At 47.0% G+C, this 19,496-nt stretch overlaps 2 protein-coding genes across 4 annotated transcripts in view; one reads left to right on the forward strand and one right to left on the reverse strand.

The window, feature by feature from the left end:
* The window catches only part of CCDC102A (coiled-coil domain containing 102A), an 820,703-nt gene that overhangs the window by 212,597 nt on the left and 588,610 nt on the right, over window positions 1–19,496 (forward strand). The gene's annotated exons all lie outside the window — the stretch shown is intronic.
* MMP15 (matrix metallopeptidase 15) overlaps window positions 1–19,496 on the reverse strand; it is a 180,196-nt gene that overhangs the window by 18,860 nt on the left and 141,840 nt on the right. The window contains exon 8 of the mRNA XM_085636971.1: window positions 12,552–12,702. Within this exon, the coding sequence (XP_085493097.1) occupies window positions 12,552–12,702 (151 nt within the window). The remainder of the gene's footprint in view (window positions 1–12,551; window positions 12,703–19,496) is intronic.

Consider the following 19,496-nt stretch of genomic DNA (forward strand, 5'->3'; position numbering starts at 1 on the left):
TATCTCTTATATCTGATCATTGTTTCATTTTGCAATGAGCACTAATATGGAAAAGAAAGCATTAAAAAACAATTGCACAAAGTGAAAAATAAGAGGAAAACAGAAGTTGAGATAGTTATTACAGAAAATATATTTTTTTAAATAGTGAGCACGCATTACACAAAAATGTAAAATAGAGCGCCCAACAAGAATAACATTTCGAAAACGTTATTTTTAGACGAGGGCAAAATGAAAAGCCGATAGTCAGAATCACGCTTTTGCCCCATGAGCTCCATTATGTTGAGAGATTCCCTCAGATGCAGGATTGCTCTGGTTTCAAGGGCAGCTGTGGGGAAGGCAGTCAGAGGCCATCAAAGTTCTACTGCTGGCATCATTATAGGAACATTTCACTCTGCTCCTAGCCACAAAAGAGCCTTTATAATCTGAAGGGAGTTCTGGGGAGGCTTGAAGGTGGCGCTGGTACAGCTTATGCCCGCCATGTGATCCACGTCTCCATGGGCAGTCAGAACAGAGGAGACCGGAAGCAAGCCCGACTTCCAACCAACCACCTCCAAGAGTTGTTAAGGACTGGGTCCTTCAGCTGAAGCCTCGTCAGCAGCCTAGTCAGGCCTGGGCCTCTCTGCCTCTACTGCACTCGAGCTCTGGCTGTCCACCTAACCCTAGGAAGATGCAAAGCCACTTGTCCATTAGTCATCTAGTCTACATACTCACCCTCCCCACCTCTGCTTGAGATATTGAATTGAAGGCACAGAATGCTACAGGTTACAAGTTTAGTCACTACCCAAACACGTGACCTCGCGTTTTGAATTCCTATTGAAAGTGACTTCAAGCTTAATTTGACCACCAAGGAAATCATACGGCAGCGCTTTTATTAAACTAATGGAGCAGTGATTTTACCCTGCATTTATAGATATAACCCCAGGCGACACTATTTTTGTACCTCAACCCTTTTGGGCTTTAGAAAATGTAGTAAGTAAAGAACATTATTTGAGATACTTTTATGAAGGACAGACCCCCTGCTTTGTTTCATTTGGTGACATACTACATGTTTAACCTCCATGTAGTAGGAAACCAGAAGAGAGAACAAGGTTTAACGTGTTTTGTGGAAGTAGGGAGTTCTACTGACCAGGCACTACTGGTAAGTGCTAAATGAATCAGAGTTCTGTGGCTTTTTAGCCAGCTGTGTTTGTGCACACTTGCAATTTTTTTTAACGACAAAGCTTTTTTATTGACTATTATCAGCAAAAGAGTCTTTGTTGTACACAGAATGCCGCCTACAACCCAAACCGGGCTGGCCGAGTATATATGCAGGAGGTGTCAAGAAGAGTGTGTACACAGGAAGTCGCCTACAACCCGCTTCGGGCCAGCTGTGTTTATTCTACATCTTCAGATGTCAAGGGAGACTAGCAGTGTTACATCTTCATGCTTGAAGGGCACAGAAAATCTTTATCGAGATAAGCACAAAGCACAACGTATGCATACCAATGCCACTGACAGAAATTGCACATCATTAAGAAACAGCACTAAGCTTCACAGTAACTATGTTAGCTGCCACTTTGTCCATCATATTTTAGTGATGTTTCTGCTGGTACCTAGGCATGTGGCTTCAAGTAATCTTTCATGTTCTGACACCTAAGTTTGAGATAGTAATGTTGTATGTAAACTTGACACATCAAACTAACAAAGTGTATACAGGTCGCAGTGTGTCCTAGATGTAGGGTGTGCTGGGGGGTCAGTATTGCTCAGTGTGGGGGGGAGAGAAGGGGTGGCCACCGGTAGCACGCAGCAATCTCCGTGCCAGCGGAAAGGGCTTATGTATCATTCTCAGTCGAAGAGTTGGAGGGCCCTACGTTTTGTGGGCATGAAGCATGTAAACTCTACATGCATGAGGTAATGTTATCAGTGGCTTCCATATGAGCTGGAACGTCTTATTCGTGTTGGCTAAACTGTGGGATAGCCTTTCCATTGCCAGGATGCACCATACCAGAGCAAACCATAGTGCAACAGAAGGGGGAAACGTTTGCTCCCACGTGCATGCTATAAGTAGTCGCACAGCTAGAAGTAGATGGCTTATAAGGACCCAGTCAGCCTGGGTCATTGCAGTTATGTCAGGGGGGGCGGATACCCAGAATAATTGTGTGATACAGGTGTGGGAGCGGGAAGCCAATGATGCCCTTAATACGCCCCAGGACCTCCTTCCAGTACGTAGCAATCACTTTGCAGGACCACCATATATGACAAAAGGTTACCCCTTCTTCACAGTGCCAGCACAAGTGAGGGACATTCCGATAAATGGTAGCTAAGCGGGTAGGCGTATAATACTAGAGAAACATCAGTTTATACTCAGTCTTGCGTAAAGAGCGGCTGCAATAGGTTTTAGGGATGTCCCGGCAAAGAGTTCCCACTATTTAGTGGTGATTCCCCCCGAGGTAGTGTCCTGCCAGGTTGTGGGTGCGATTAGGAGTCGAGTGTTGCAACACCTGATAGGTTTTCGATATCAGCCCCCGGGTACCAATGAAGGCACGCACAAGTTTCTCAAACAGGGTGAAGGAGTGAACAGCCGCCAAGTGGACCCCAGGGTATAATGCCCAATGTCACAGTTGATTATATTAGAGATGTACGGTGGCTGGGAGAGTGAATTCGGCCCTACAGTCTTCAAAGGACTTCATAGCGTCTCCCACCCACTCGCATTTTTAAGCCAATACAATTTTAGTAGTCCATTTATTAAGGTAATGGTATAAGTGAACTGTAAGTTCTGTTAACTAAATAGCCAAAGCCATCTGAAAATGCTGTATAGGGCATTGAGCCAGCTGGAAGCAGTGCTGTGAACTGAGGATCATTTTAGGATGATGTTAACAGTAAGTATTTCAAAAGGAATGTGTGCATATCCAAGATGGTGAAATAGTGCAGTTGCTGAAGCACTAAAACATGAAGATCACATGCTCTAGTTATAGAGCAACCACATGTACCCATTTCATAAGGGTACATTTCAATTGGTGTTATTTTTTCAAGTACAAGCAGAAACGCCATGATAAAATCCCACAAGACAATGGATCTCTCTCGCACCACCCTATTGTCAACGATCCTGAGCCATATGTCTAACTTGGTGTCAACCCCCCCCCCCCACCCCCCCTCAGCCCACAGTGCAGAGGCCATTGCGCTCTGCTGCCAGACACTCTGACCCCGACTACAAGTGGGCTGGAAAAGTAAGAACCCTATGCAAGCACCGATTTGCAAAGGGGTTGGAATTATGAGCGGTGTGAACTATATTGCACACAGTAAAATATGGGTGCAATGTAGTGTCCTCACCCCCCTGGCTGCTCTGCCCCAAGGAATTTAATGTGGGATAAATATCCAGCAATTTCAGAGACATGCAGATATTGGTGGGGTAAGTGCCAGAATCCAAATATAGTTTCCCATAATTGTGAAAACCTCAGAATAGGTGCCGTTTATTGCACCAGATAAATTCTGAACCCGGGATCTGAGATTTTATCAAGTACGATGAATACCGAATACACCTTCGAGGTATTCGTAATGTGGGCCCATTGTGATTTCCAGAAACTTGGCTTGCAGAAGCTCAAGAGAGCCATCACAAGACACTGCAAGAAAGCTAGTTGGTTCAAACCCTGCACTCCAAGAATCCAGACGTTCCTGCAGACGACTCGAAAAGACATGGAGGAACAACAAAACCCCAGAAACACGCGCCGCCTACAAAGCAGCCCCCACTGCACACCACTAACTCATTAAATCCAAAAGGAAGAAATCCCACCTTCTTCCACCACAAGATCAAGATGATCTACGTCACCTTTGACAACCAAGACCACCTCACCGCTCCGGCTCCCCCTTCATCTGATGCCACCCAACAGACCCTGCTCAAATGGATACCGCTCATGACAGAAAACACCTTGAAGACCATGAAAAGCATCCATTTCGGAGCACCCAAAGACCTCTGCCCACACCACATCTTCCACAGAGCCACCTCGGCCATCGCATCCGAACTATGTGGGACGATGAACTGCTCCTTCGAGACCGCAACCTTCCGTGACGACTGAAAACACACCAAAGCCAACCCCCTCCGCGGACCCGACGGACCTCAAGAACTTCAGGCCCATCTTCCTGCTTCCCTTCGGAGCCAAGATCATCGAAAAGGCTGTCAACACCGAGCTAACAAACTTCATTGAAGCAAACCACGTCCTGGACATCTCCCAATTCAGATTCTGAAGCAACTACAGCACCAAGACCGCTCTACTCACCGCCACCTACGACATCTGTTCCCTTCTTGACCAGGGCGAAATGGCGGCCCTCATCATCCTGGACCTCTTGGCTGCATTCCACACAGTCTCCCACCGCACTCTAGCCACCAGACTCCATGACGCCGGCATCCACGGCAAAGCCCTCGACTGGATCCGCTCCTTCCTCACCGGCAGATCTTAGTGGGTCAGACTCCCTCCCTACCTCTCGGAACTGACAGAGACCAATGGTGGAGTGCCTCAGAGCTCCTCCCTCAGCCCCACCCTCTTCAACGTCTACATGGCCCCCCTCGCAACCATCGTCAGAAACCACGGGCTCAACATCATCTTCTACAACGATGACACCCAGCTGATCCTCTCCCTCACTAACGAACCCAACATCACTAGACACAACTTCCAAGGGATGTAAGCCATTGCCACCTGGATAAAGAACAGCTACCTGAAACTCAAATCAGAAATGACAGAAGTCCTCATCCTTGGTACCACCCCCTCCACATGGAGGAAATGGTATCACACCGTTTTAGACAGTAGTATCCAACTGGTATTGACAAGCCTTAGAGAAAATGGTATAACAGAGTACCTTGGTTTTGAGTTACATGATGTGGAATTAAGTGTGTTGTGGCGTAGTGTGATATGGTGAGGGTGATGTGGTGTAGGTGATGTGTTGTTGAAGTTGGTGGGATGGTTTGAAGTGTGAAGTGCTACAACACTGGAGTTGTGTGGTGTCACAATGTGGTTTCAATGTGTATGTTGTATGGGGAGATATGTGGTATTGAGATGCTTTCAAGTGGTGTGTGGTGTCAGATGGTGGCGATGTTGAGGTTTGTAGTGGTGTGGGTTGTGTTGCGTAGTGTTATATAGTGCAGGGAATAGATTTTAATAATGTGGTAAAGATCTTTATGAATTGTGTCATATGGGACTTTGTACCAATGCTTGATGTGATGTGGGGCTTTGAGAGGTAAGATGGCATGTGATTAGTTGTGTTGTGGTTGATAGGTGCCAAGGCAAGTATAGTGTTGTCTGCAATGGGATGTTGCTTTGTGGTATTTAATCATGTGGGTGGTATGTTCTGGAGGCCCTTATGGTGTGTGCTGTGGCATGATACATTTGGGTATTTGATGCAATGTGAGGAGATATAATGTCATGCTGTGTGGTGAAGTGCAAAGTAAATAGTTGAAAAGTTATGGTAAGGTGTGGGATTTTGTTTGTATTGTGGCAAGATACGTGGTGCTAATCAATGGGTTTTATGTGTCAGAGTGAAGAAATATGCGAGGCGGATAAGGCGGTTTTACACCTTGGATCAGACCTCACCTGAGGTTGCAGTACTTTCTCTTGGCCTTTTCAAGAAGAAGAGAGCAAGTCTTGATATCGATTAGAATCAGCAGTATATTCCCTTGGCCTCGCACCTTCCAAGAGGAAGACAGCTCCTCTTTTATATTTTTTGGAGGCTGCGGTGTGTTCTTTTGACCTCATGCTTTCCCCGAGGAAGACAGTGCATTCCTGATTCTCGTGCTCAGCGTATGGTGACAAGCTTTTCTCTGCACCATCCAGCGAGGACCAGTGGCTCCATGGTCATGGCTGCTCACCGAGGTATTCCATATACTAGGTGGATTTGTGGGTGACTGGCAGGCCATGGAGGCACAAGGAGTGCCAAACAAGGGGCTCTTCTTCCTTTGCCTGCCATTTCATGGACACCACTCGCCTGGAAAAGTAGGTGTGGCCAGTCTTTTCTTTATGCCTTTCCAAGATGGTTGCCTCGCCAGTGGTTGCTCAATGAGGCTCCCAATCCAAGATGATCTTAACCTTTTTCACATGAGGTCATTTCCTGCTTAGAGCATATACAAAGAGGTTTTTCCAGGGAAAGGGTGTGCTGCAATACAATTGTTTCCCTATTATTCATTGCTCTCGTCACCCTTTCAGATACCTTTTTGTCTCTAATTTTTTTTCTAAAGGATTTATTTTGAATGCTTTCTCCTGGAAGACTTTACGCAGTATTCTTTCTCAACCCTGAGTCAGGGGGTTTTCGATGCTTTGCTCTTCGACCTCTGTATTAACCATCGACTACAACCAAGATTACCCAATATTGCAAAGGAGTTATTTTTTGCCTTTTGTGCATTTTCTCCTAACTTGCACTCTCCTAAGGAGACACTTGGCACTTTTTATGTGTATACTGATTGAAAGATAGCTCCATAGTTACAAGGAGGAGTCAGGCTATTGAAAGGGGAAAGAGGGGAGGGAAAATGAGAAATAAGTGGGAAAGGAAAAATAGAAGAGACAAGCAAAAGGAGGGAAAAGAAGGGCATAGGAGAATTAGCAAAGAAAAAAGAAAGGATAGGCATTATGGGTGATGCCAATGGTGTAGTGGTGTGGAGTCTGTATAGAATGATATGGTGCGTAGGGGTTATGGTTTGATATGGGACTGTGTTATGTCGAGTACAGTGATGTAGCACTGCATGATGTGACTCGAAATGATATGGTATTGCATTTTTAATGGTCTGGTTTAGTCTGATGTGTGTGACGGTTTGTATGTTTGTATTGTTTTTGTGCTCTCGAGGATATGCTGTGGTATAGTGTTGTGTGGTATATTGGTCTGCTGGGTTTGTTCCGTGCGGTACAGTGACATTCTGATATATTATGAAAGGTAGTGAGAGGTGTGTTGTATGGTGCGGTGTAAATAGTGATGGGATGATGATGTTGATTGATTTGGTGCTCTGTAATCTGCCTGTGACTGGATTGGTATTGGGACATTGGCTGTGGTGTTATGCTGTGTGGTGTAATGTGTGTTATAATATTGATTGCTCAAACAAGTAACAGGACCTACCCATGTTGCCGAACACCTCCTAGACCCTATTTTCATCAACTTCGTCAACATCCAATATGACAGACCCACACCAGTTCCATGGACAGACCCAATCCCTTAATGTTCAGCATCCCAGTCCTGGTCCAACACACATGCTCCACTGCCAGACCAACCAGCTGAAAATGGAACAGCATCAGTGACAATGAGTGGAACACTGCGCTCAAAACCCACCAATACAAAAACAGAAACCACCTTCCCAAAGCCATCTAGAATTTTAACAACTGGATCACCTGTGCAGACTCCCTGACCCCCTCAAACACAGCAACACAACAAAATCCAGATCCCAGACCAGATGGTACATGGAAGAACTCATACTGATAAATCACCACTGCAAACAACTGGAGTGCAAATTGAAAATGAGCCAGGAAAATGCAGAGGAGCATATTCAAATCCTTCCTAAGACGCTACCACCAAATGATCCGGACCAACCAAAAGCGCTATTCTGGCAGACCGCGTCGATGCCAGCACCAACAGAAGGAAAGAAATCTTCGCCACTGTGAAAGGTTTTGCCTCACCATCGGCTGCATCAAACTTGATCACTCCCTTGCATGACCTCTTAAACAATCTCTCTCAATTCTTTAGCAACAAAATCAATGCAAGCAAACTCAAAAGATTTTGTCAAATGGCTCCCGATTTTTTTCAAAGAACCAATGCTGAAAACGTGGCCTGCAACACCCCAGAAGAAACCACAGCTACCATGAAGTCTATCCAATCAGGGGCCCCACAGGACCACTGGCCCCTCAAGCCTACTCCAGAGGACTGCAACCCATCAGTCCATGCTCATACCCATTCTGAATGCCTCCACCTTTTCTGTGACCTCCCATTGCTGAAGAAACCCTTTGCAGACTCTTCAATGCTTGTGAACTACAGACTGATCTCCCTGCTACCATTCCCAGCCAAGGTCTTAAAGAAAACTATAAACCGACACCTCATCGAATACCTCAATGACCACTAACTTCTTGACACCACTCAGACTGGTTTCAGATCCAACCATAGCATGGAAACTGCCCTCATCGCCACCACGCATGACTTCTACATGACTCTGGAAGGAGGAAACATCCTCCTGGACCTCTCCACAGCATTTGATACAGACTCCCACCCAATTCTCATTTAATGCCTACACAACATCGGAATCCAAGGACACGCACTCCGATTGATCTGTTCCTTCCTGAATGGAAGAACCCAGGCAATCAGCCTGGCACCGTACACCTCGGACGGCCGCCACCTTATCTGCGGAGTTCTGCAAGGATCCTCCCCAAACCAACCCTCTTCAACACATACATGATCCCTCTACCCAGCATCATCAGCTCCCACAACATCAAAGTCCTCTCATATGCCGACAATACGCAACTCATTCTCTTCCTCACGGACAAGATGCCCAGTATGCAGATTAAGTTCAATGACTGAAATTGCTCACTGGATAAAGCCCAACTGTATAAACCTGAACACCAACAAGCCAGAAATCGTGATATTCGAGACGACATCACGATGGCACTCCACCCCATGGCCAACAAAATTGGGTCTGACATCCACCCAAGCCTAGAACCTCGGGGTCATCATTGACAGCAAACTCAGCATGACTGCCCAAGTCAATGCCGTCACAGCCACATGCTTTCACACCCAGAAAATGCTGAGGGAGATTTTCAATGGCTCCCAACCAGCACCCAGAAAACCGTCAAGCGCGTCCTGGTCACAAGCAAGTTGTATTACAGGAACACCCTCTATGCTGGGACCAGCAAAAATGTCACCAGAAAGCTGCAGTCCATTCAGAACTTGGCAGCCAGAATCACTTTCAACCTCCCACGCCATACTTGCATCATCTGAAGGAGCTCCACTGGCTCCGCATTCACAAACTAGTGCAATTCAAGCTCCTCACCCACACTTTCAAGGCACTACATAACACTGCCCCAGCATACCTCGACAATACCATCAGCTTTCACAAACCTTCCAGACAACTCTGTTCCTCCAATCTTATACTTGTACAAATCTCACACATACAGAAAACCAGATACGGTGGTCGAGCCTTCTCCATCGCTCCTAAAGCATGGCACGACCACCCGCAACACAAAAGAGCCTCCCCCTCCCTTCTTGAAGCTGAAGACCTGGCTTTTCGAGTAGTCCCACTAGCACTAGGCCCTAGGTATGGCTAGTCTCACACCTGCTCAGCGCCAGGACACTCTCCCGGATGACAGTGCGCTCTACAAATCAGTATAACATAACATTGCTGTGGTGGGTTACACTATATTGTGCTATGGAACTCTGTTATATGAGGTGATGTCGACGGGAATGGTGTTTTGTTGTATGCGGGATGATGGTGCTATCCGGAATATGTAATGCTGTTGAGTGACTTAGCGTTGTACTGAGGAGTAATGTGAAGGGTGTGCTGTTTTCAGTGGCACTGTGCAACTGGATTGATGTGGTATACTGTATAAGGCAAGGCGTCATGAAATGTCAAAGTGAGCAAGCACCCACTATGCGGTCTTCCAAGTACACCAAACATAAGGGAAAATTATGCCAGAAAATGTTTGCCAATGTCAGATTACTGTGCCTCAATCATCATTCACCTTTGTGTCAAATTCACAAACCTCCAAATGTTACCATCAAATCTGTGTATAAATGTATGTTATACAGCACAGGGTCTACGCTCACATCATTCTTGAAGTGATTATGCTATTCTGATTATTTGTATAGTGTTTTATGCCACCATAACGACACGTCCAAGCATGGCCAGAGAACGTCCTTGCTTTTGGTCTCATCCCCAGCTGAGCACAGGAAGCCTTCCCTCACCCTCACAAGCAGAGCTGTGTATTGGTTCCTCTTCTCCTCAGCAGAGTGCAGGGGTTCTGGTCCTGTCCCATGGCGGAGCGCAGGGTGAGCTCTCTCGTCAGTGGCGGAGCGCAGGGTGAGCTCTCTCGTCAGTAGCGGAGAGCGTGTTTAGCTATGCTGCCACTCACCCACAGCGGAGTGGAAGGTTGTTGGTGTTGTGGTTTCGTCCACTCAGCAGAGTGCACTGTGCTCAGCTCCACATACTTTGCAGAGAGCGGGACATCGCCTGTGAGCAGGAACACCAGCAACCTCAGCTACATGTAGGTCTGGTTGGGCCTCTTCAAAATTGGGCCAATCTGACAAAAATGTATGTAGTGGATGGAAATGCTTAAATTAATCTAAACTGTTATTTGCGCCTGGCACATTCCATACCATTTTTAGCACATCCGTGTCCTTACCGAAGGACCAATCGCATGCAAACAAGCCTTGGTACAGCTGTTTCTCCTAGCTCATGCCCACCCAGGACACAGTATGGTCTCTGTTAACTACGTGTTTGTACGATGTGTCCATACATCTCGGCCCCATCTGTGCTCTACTGATACCAGAGCCAGATTGGCCATTGTGCTAGTTTGGTATTTTGCCAGTTAGCTGCAGGGTAGGGGCCCACATTCAGAGCAGGGTGGGCGGCCATGACCCAACTATGAAAGCCCACAAGCCCCCTTTGTTGTCGCAGCCTCCTGCAGAGTGGAGCTGGTTTGAATACTTTTGCCAGGGCTGTTTTTAGTTTTCAGGCCAGCCCTGTGGATGGGGCATTGCATGTGGGCCCCTTTCATGTCCTACCAAGGGGTGTGCCCTTGAGAGTTCATGTGATCCACCTGTGATCCCTCCCACGGTTGCAGGTCCATTTGGTTTATCCCGACATTGAATATAACTACTTGTAAACAGGGATGGACATGGACAGGAACAGAAAATAGACCCAGGCACCAAAATAAAAGTGGTCAACGATTAGATTGTTAAAAAGTGGCCATGTTTGCAAGTTGTGACAGTTTTGAACTTGTAATGATATGCTATGTGTTTTGCAAGACATTGAAAATTGCATAGATTTGAGCTTCCTGCAGGCAATGTTTTTTTTTTAATCAGGGAAATCAACAGTCAAAACTGGCCAAGCAGACCATAAAACAAGCCCACAAACAGCCCAAAAAGTGGTCACACACTGATCTGTCAGACAACCCCATTCGACACTGCCCGATTGTCCTATAGCTAGCCCGACCCTGCTTGTAAATACAGATTTATTTATTGTTGTGTTCTTACTACAGGAGTTTTGTAACTACTACATAAAAGCACCGTCTGTCTTTAGTGCCAGGCTGTCAGCTTAGCTCATCGGCACGTGCTTCCCCTCCACCCGAACGAAGCCAGCCCCTTAGCTCTTGGGAGTTTCCTGACGTCTGCTAAATACTTTATTTTGCCGAATTTCGAAAATGTGTCTGTTTTGCACAAAGACCATTTTATCTTGCTTTGCCGGATCTGGTGCCTAGCTTCCCTGCTGAGTTTGCGGAGTTCAAGGCTTGTATGTATTTTTTAAATCTTTCACAAACGTTCCTGTTTTTCTTCGCGTTTATCTAAACTTCCCTTCCATGTGTTTTCCGCTGTACCGGCGTCCTGCTGCGGCCATGCAGCATTAGCTGACACTGAAGTAGGACTGCTGACGTATGCATTGCAAACACCACAGGCACGGACGGCGCGCCTGCCTGTGCATTAAGGCCTCCTTTCCGCGCTGTCCAGAGCGCTACCCCCAGGGGTGCGGAGGGCCACTGCGCCACCGCTCCAGGCAACTCCGTGTTGGCCTGTGGATCCGAACCCGACATTTCTGGGTCCGCATCGGACGGCTTTACTGAACGCAAATCTGAACTCGGGAAACAATAGGGTTGGAGCTGCAGGGTAAAGCCACGCCCCAGACCATACCCGGTCCCTTCAAGCAGACGTGCCAGCTTACGCGGTGCCCCCCTGTATCACATGATATCGGCTCCCCTCACACGGCCACCTGGTGAGGTGTGAAAAAAGCTGAGCTGAAAGCCAGCACACAGAGGTTTCTTCTCCAGCTCGCTATTTGAGGCTCTGGGTTGCAGATCTCGAACTGAAGAGAGAACTCACACTGTAGTTATTAACCGCTGCCTGGGGTGCTTTGCCACCCAGTGGCGCTGCAAGGGTGCCATGGGCCCCAAATGCAAGCCAGGAAAAAAGGCCCTCTCGCCACAGCAGGGTAGTTAATAAAAGACAGTCAAAAGTGGGAACGGCCTCTTACCAGGCGCAACTAGAGCCAAATTTCGGGGGGGGGGGGGGGTTCTAACAAAAAAATTTCGGGGGGTGGGCTGAATCTTTAAACAATAGGCAGAGTGGAGCTGCAGGGGCTCTTAGAAGGGATGAAACAACAGCGAGGCCTCACTCATTAACATGCAAATGGTCTTTTAAAGACCTGTGAAGTGCTCGGGTGCGGCTGTGTGTGAGCCCGGGAAGCTGTATCAGCCCGGGCTGCCACACACGACGGGGGGGGGGGGGGGGGGGGGGCTGAAGCCCTTTGAGTCCAATGGGTGTTGCGTGCCTGCCTCTTACCAACGCACTTACCTCACTACTGACGGCTCCACCCTTGCCACCACCAGATTCCTAGCGCGCCTTACCTGCTGCCTTGGAAAAAGAAAGTGTGTCCTGTGGGCTCCCACCAGATGGCGGTGTCGATGCGGTCATAGGGGATGCCTTGCCCGTAGCTGGTGAGAGGCTGCGGGTACCCAGGCTCGAGGTTGGCCTCCCGGAACACCCAGTACTTCTCACCTTGAAGGAAAAAGACACAGGGTCAACAGTAACCTATTGCGCAATAGGCAGACACAACTGGCCAACGAGGAAAGAGGCAGAGCTGATGAAGACAGGGATGCCTGAGAGGCGAGAGTCAGGGAGTCAGATGGAAGTGAACTAAGGGCCCCACAAGGGAGAGAATACATGTTTTAATTACTTACCGATCATTTACCTTATTACAAATCTCCTAACCCGATTTGTATGGGAAATGGTCCTTTACAGGACCATAATGGGCATTTTTAATCGATCATCTTGAGACTATCTGCTAGTCAATTATAGGATAGAAGAGTATGTTAAGGCGAGAATAAGAAAAGTAATACCAGGGTGGGCAAGCAAATCGGAGTAATGAAGTTGAAGGTCACTGGTAAATAAAAGAAACATGACCCCATCATCCCAAGACTTGACCCAACCCATAAATGCCCGAGTATGTACGTGGGCGGGAAGTCAAAAGTGACACACCAAAACGTCTGATTGGTGGAACTCCAGAAAACGCTAATGCACTCATTCAGAGGCTGAAAGTCCCAGTGAAGAACTCAGGCTTGTAATTCCAGAGATAAAACACCAAAATCCACCCCTCCAGGAACGTTTAGCGGGCAGTGGAAACCACACTGGAGTGAGTCGCGCAAGTTTGTGCCCTACAAACGCCAGAGTGTGCCCTCCCCCCTTCCAGATGTTGCCAAGGACTTAACCGTGAGAGCTCGTCACGGCTTCACCCAAGGCAAGCTGATAACCACCCTAACCCACCAGAATAATGTGAAGGTTGAGGATTTCAAGCACCTTGTAGAACACAACATCGATAAGCAGTGTGTCGCTGGGACATGTGAATGCAGAAGAACTGCAGTAATCGCCAACTACAGTGGTATATTTGTAGGTTTGTGGGCGGAAATAAGAAGAATACCACTAATTGATTAGTTAGGATAGCAATATCTGGGTGACGGTGCACGCAGGGTGGGGAGAACCACTAACCTCCTCGAACATAAATCTTTGTGACCAGGGCCAACAAATACTTTCAAAAAATTTTTTGCCACTGTCTTAAGAGATCTTTCAGCCTGGAGACACACAGGATATAAAGAACAAGAAACATGACTTGTGTTCGAGATACTCTGTGCTTATTTTTGTACTCTTTCTGATCTAAAAGTTATTGTTCGGACGAGTGCTGGGGATCTGTAAAAAGTAATCGCCAACTAGCCTGACTTCACCTGCAAGGGAGGCTCTTGTTTCAGACACAGCATAAGGACCAGGAACAGAAAAAATATCACCTGTTTCAGACACCGCATAAGGACCAGGAACAGAAACAATATCACCTGTTTCAGACACAGCATAAGGACCAGGAACAGAAAAAATATCACCTGTTTCAGACACAGCATAAGGACCAGGAACAGGAAAAATATCACCTATTCCCTGCGGAAGGAAGATAACCTTAGGGGTGAGCACAGGATTTATTCTAATAACTATCCTAATTCCCCCAGACACCTAGCCTTAGTGATGCCAATCCCAAATATATTTTGAAAGTAAGGAACTAAACCTGTATTTTCTGTAGGGACGCAAATGGAGGATCCTGCAAAAAGACAATCACAGGGAAAGGCCACATGGAAGAGCAAACATATGAGATACAGGAAATTTAAAAGAACAAAAAGCAGCTTTTTTTTTTGCTAAAGCCAATGCCTCATCTTCACTTATTCACCTGAAATATGCATCGTGATTGCTGAAACACCCAAGTCGGAAACCTGCAGAAGAAACTGCAAGAGAAGACTTGCATCACATTTCTGGGTATCAGAATCCACTCGTGACATCACCTCCAACCACGGGTTAGCAGAGACCTAACTACCGGAGCTATATCGTTTAATCTCCACGCAGAGAGCCTGAAGCACAGATAACTGACAAACGGGGACACTGGTATGTCAGAGGGGAGGGTTGAACTGGTGATACCCATTCTCTAGCTACAGAGAGCCGGTGCACCAGAGAAAGCACCACTTTCTGCATCATAATGGAAGGACCACGATGACTTTATACGATTTCCTGCAAAACCAGTTAAGAATTATAGAAATCGGGTAGTAGAGGAAGGACAATAGTGGAGGCCTGGAGGCCAAGGGAGATGATATACCTTCAAGATGCCCTTCCGTGCCAAGCAGGAGAAAAACCATGGGAGGACAATACTGTTCGGTTACACAAACAAGTCAAATAAGGAGAAATTGAACCAACTGTTCATTGTCCTGAAGAGCGCTAGTGCTGAGAGGATGGGAGCACCTGACGTGGCCTCGCTCACTTTGGTGTTATCCACCCACCAAATGTGCACAGCCACGACGAGCAATAACAACGGTCTTTCTGACCAGGAGAGAATGTGAAACATTCACTAGTTCAATACCCGAGACTTCATCCCACTCTGCTTTGGTGATGGTACTGACTTCGGTTCTTCGTTTCTGGAGTAGAGACAGCTAGTACCCACTGCAACGCCACCACTTCACTCCAGTTGGAAGAGGACAGGCACTTGACTATTAACCTCCAGTACTGTGAGCCAAGGATGCCCAGGAGATCATCTCCAACGCCAATTGAATCTGTTGTGAACACTACTAGTGTAGAAGAGCAATGAGGCGCTCCTACAATACTGGTTAAAGTCACCACAACTGTTTTGGAAACCACAAAGATAATGGGATCTTTGCTCATCTTATGGGGGAGCTGGCTTGCAGAACTGCAAGACGCAACGATCCACGGGTCTCTGTTGCTGATGGGTCCAGAGCACCGCAAGGACACAGGCCAAAGTCATGATACCCATCACTGGCCTCATAAACCAACTGCCACTGAATCAAAGTTACAAACTATATAAGTAATGATCATTCACTCTGTCCCCTTGCATCTGGTGTCATTCCCCAGCGCTGGCCTGTCGCTTCTGCAGAAGCCTGGACTTGCGACCCCTCAGCTTGATAGTTTGCGCTTCTAGGAAGAATATCATTATGAGCACCAATGTTTTCGATGTCATGAACCTGCTGGTCTTCATGACGGTCAGAAGAAAGGTGTGCAAGGCTGGAAGTGGGCTGTCTGCTCTCCCCTAGAGCTGGCATCACCACAAAGGTTGCCCGTGTAAGTGAATCAACACTCCCTTCCTGTTAACTGTGCTGTGTGGGCGATACCTTAGTAAACAGCGGAGGGATGAGTTTGGTCTGAACTGTAGAACACAAATCTGTCAATTCCTACCCCCCTCTCCACCACCTCCGAAAGAGAACCCAAGGAGCATTGATGAAAGACCATCAATGGAATTGGGAGGCTCACACTCTGTAGGTCGAGTGAGGTCTAGAATTCTCCCTCATTGACCAACAATCATTAATCTGGTGCACACTCTGGGCATGCCATTTCTGTTTGAAATGGAAGGCCCAGACGCAGTAATACTACAGTGAGCTGGCGCGCTGTCTCTGTAGTAAGTAAAACTCCATCCCCAGTGGGTTGCTGTGTTAATTCGCTCCATCATACAGCCCGTAGCTGCCTCCAGGCTCCAACACTTGTACCCTGCCCAACCGGCATGCACATTTCAGGGTACAAGTGTTGGAGCATGGAGGCAGCTACGGGCTGTATGATGGAGCGAATTAACACAGCAACCCACTGGGGATGGAGTTTTACTTACTACAGAGACAGTGCGCCAGCTCACTGTAGTATTACTGAATGCAACCACAAAGTCCAGGAGGCCGTGCAGTCGGCCACGCCCACTGGGGCTGGATTTTAGATAAAGAATTGGTTGCACTTGTGGCGGCGCTGATCTTTGGAACATTGCCTTTGAGAAAGTGCTTCTTGCACGAAACGTGTCAGGCTTTTGTTTTATTTGTGCTGTGATGTGTTCTACTCGTCATTTCAGCAGCCTCCATGAAAATATAATTTCCTTTAATAGAACCCACTTGTGTGAAGGCTCTTTCGTTTGGAAACTTTTGTGTTTGATATATAGATATATATATCACCGAGTCCATAGATAGAACTAAGATTTTTCAACCAAAGTTGCAGGATGAACGTATCTCCACTTTATTTTATTCAAATGATTGTTATCTGTTTAGTCACCCCATTTGGGCTACACCGCGAGAACCAATGGACTACAAATATAAATAAACCAACAAAACGGCCATGTGTGAAAGGCCTGTTGATAGACCGAAAAAATGTGGAAGTAAAGTTTGCTTTTGAGTGTCAACACCTACAATTCCGGATATGAGTTTCTGCGACCTGTGTCACAGACGAGACACCCTAGGCCGGTGCACGAGCACTCAGTTGGGTTCTCTCTCTTGACTTTGATCTTTTGATCTTCTGATCACCTCGCTAAAGTCTGCTGATGTAAGGGTTTGTGGTGAAGTATCAGGTCTGATCAAGACCAAGGAAGGAGACAGACCTGTGGAGATGGTTACTGAATCCAAGAAGTTCCATTCCCCTGGAAGTCATCGGCTAGCGCTTGGCTTGCCATCAGCATTGGCCGCATCCTTATGAAAGAGCAAGCACTGGCCCCAGACTCGCTTCGGTGAACTACTGCATGCGTGTGCGGGTGACCATAAGGCTCTCCAGCCTACTTTGAAAGGCCGAGACATTAATTGGGATAAAGGCTTTGTTTACTAAAGACCACCAAATGTACACAAATATGCTAGTAAATATTAAGACAGCAAAACACTCATGTGCCGCTGATTTAGTTGAAGTAAAAAGGTGCTTTGCACTTTCGAAGGACTAATGGGGAGGGGGTCAGTGATCATTTTTAAAGGTAAAGAGCAGTACCTCTATAATCCACAAATATTTCTTTCAAATTAAAACGGTCTATCAATGCAAAATGTATTAACTTAATTACAAAAATAGAATGTAAGCACTGATGAGGTCCTGAAGTCATGGGTTTTAGAAGGACTCCACGCAGTGCTTAATTTGAGCCGGTGCTTTCCGGTGCTGAGCACCAGCACTTAATTGGTTTCCGGTGCTCAGCACCGGCACCTAATTGTCAACACCACACTTAGGGCAGTCTGCCACATTGTGGCGCTGCTCATGTAATTTAGAGATGAGCAGTATAAAAGTTGTTTAGGAAAACAATATACATTAAAAAAATTGCTAATACCTGCCTCCCCAGCAATTCCTTTAGCTTTGGGGACCTGGAACAATCTGAACTGTCGCATTTACATGCGAGAGAGATGGTCAGTAGTTGTTTTGGCAGCGATGATAAGGGCGATGGGTGGTGCAATCTGCAGTGGCCTCGTGGTCAGAGCCCTGGCACTTAATATTTTACAAATTAAGCACTGACTCCACGAAGTGCTGCCCTTTAATTGGTTGACCACACGTGCATGGGTGTCTAAGAGTGGACATTCTTGCTAACTGCAGTCAACTATTCTGATGCGGCGTTTGGAGAGAGCACAGCGGAGCTCAATGCTGACTGGGCCGAGGGGAGACAGGCTGGGCGACGAGGTCCTAGACATCGCTAAGCATCCGCCAGGCGGGTTCCACAAAGAGTCTGTCTCATCAGGCACCAGGAACTAAGGTGAGCACTTGGAAGAGCAGTTCATTGCTGGGTATGAAGTGGGTAATGCACAATCAGTCACTAGAAAGGGCTGCCAACTCCAAGGGTGCTTTACTGGGCACTGGCAAGATTGTGCATCCTTGAGAGGGTTCCACCCCACATTGCCACCGGCCTCTACACTTCTTAGCTTTGCATTGTTGGCTTAGCTGGGCACAGTAGGTGGACCTGAGAGGAACACTATAGGGGATCCTTCCCACCTCTTCTTGCATGATGAGTACTGCTTTCCAGTCTGTAGGTGTAGTACAGTTCTGGGGAAGGCAACCGCGTTCCACAGAGAGTTGAGGTGCCCTAGTCCAAGGTAAGCGGAAAGAGATCTATTAGAGTGAGGAGAAGTAGGAGTCTGTACAACTACCCAGAGTTTGTTTGTACCTCGCTTTCCGGAGAGATGCCTTTCATTTCACATTGCTCTTGTGCAACAGGGGCTGTAAATAAACTTTTCTGAGTTTGGCAGCCAGCCTGCTTGCGAGTGTGGTATTTGGGGAGATGCACGATGGAGGGTTGCTTTCCGGGCCTGTAAAACGGAATAAAATGTTAAATATGTAGCACTCTCTGCTAGGTTAGGTGACATGAGGTTTAGCACCAAAGACCAGGAGAGCTCGAGGTAGGCTTTGGACAAGGGTTACTGGAGGCCTGTAAAGACAGATGTTGATGGTCACTCTGGATCCTTCCATTCCTTCAGGAACACGACTAACTATTTCTGTGCTGGGCTTCACTGGACTTAAATAAACAATAAAAAAAAATAGTGCATCACAAATTGCTACTCTAAACTCTGGACACACTTGCTGTTTGTCAATTCATCACACTCTGTGGAATTGTCTTCATCATAATCTGGGGAAGATCAAAAGAACCCTGCCAAACAATAGAGACTTAAAGATGTAGGGTCTTAGAAGAAAGTGGCAAGAGAGACCTGTGCCATGCTCTGCTACAGATCTAGTAAAGACGTCTCACAAGGGCTGCATTAGGAACCTAAGCAGTACTTGGAAAAATACAGGGGAAGGGGCGACTGTTCTGATAGGGTCTATTCCTCTTACCCCCTAACTATCTTTCTTGGAAGAGGTAAAAGCCGCATGCTGGCGTGCTTGACCACAGACCCCCATTACCATCCCCATGATGGACACATTGACTTGGACAGAAGGAAATGTTGCCAGAGGTCCACTCCAACATCAGACGAAGGCCTGTGGGGCAGCCATTCCACAGCTATTGGGGACCAAAGGCGAGCGTGCATCAGATGGCTTGAGACAACTGCGGACAA

The sequence above is a fragment of the Triturus cristatus genome, chromosome 12 (genome assembly GCF_964204655.1).
Source record: "Triturus cristatus chromosome 12, aTriCri1.1, whole genome shotgun sequence".
NCBI lineage: Eukaryota > Metazoa > Chordata > Amphibia > Caudata > Salamandridae > Triturus > Triturus cristatus.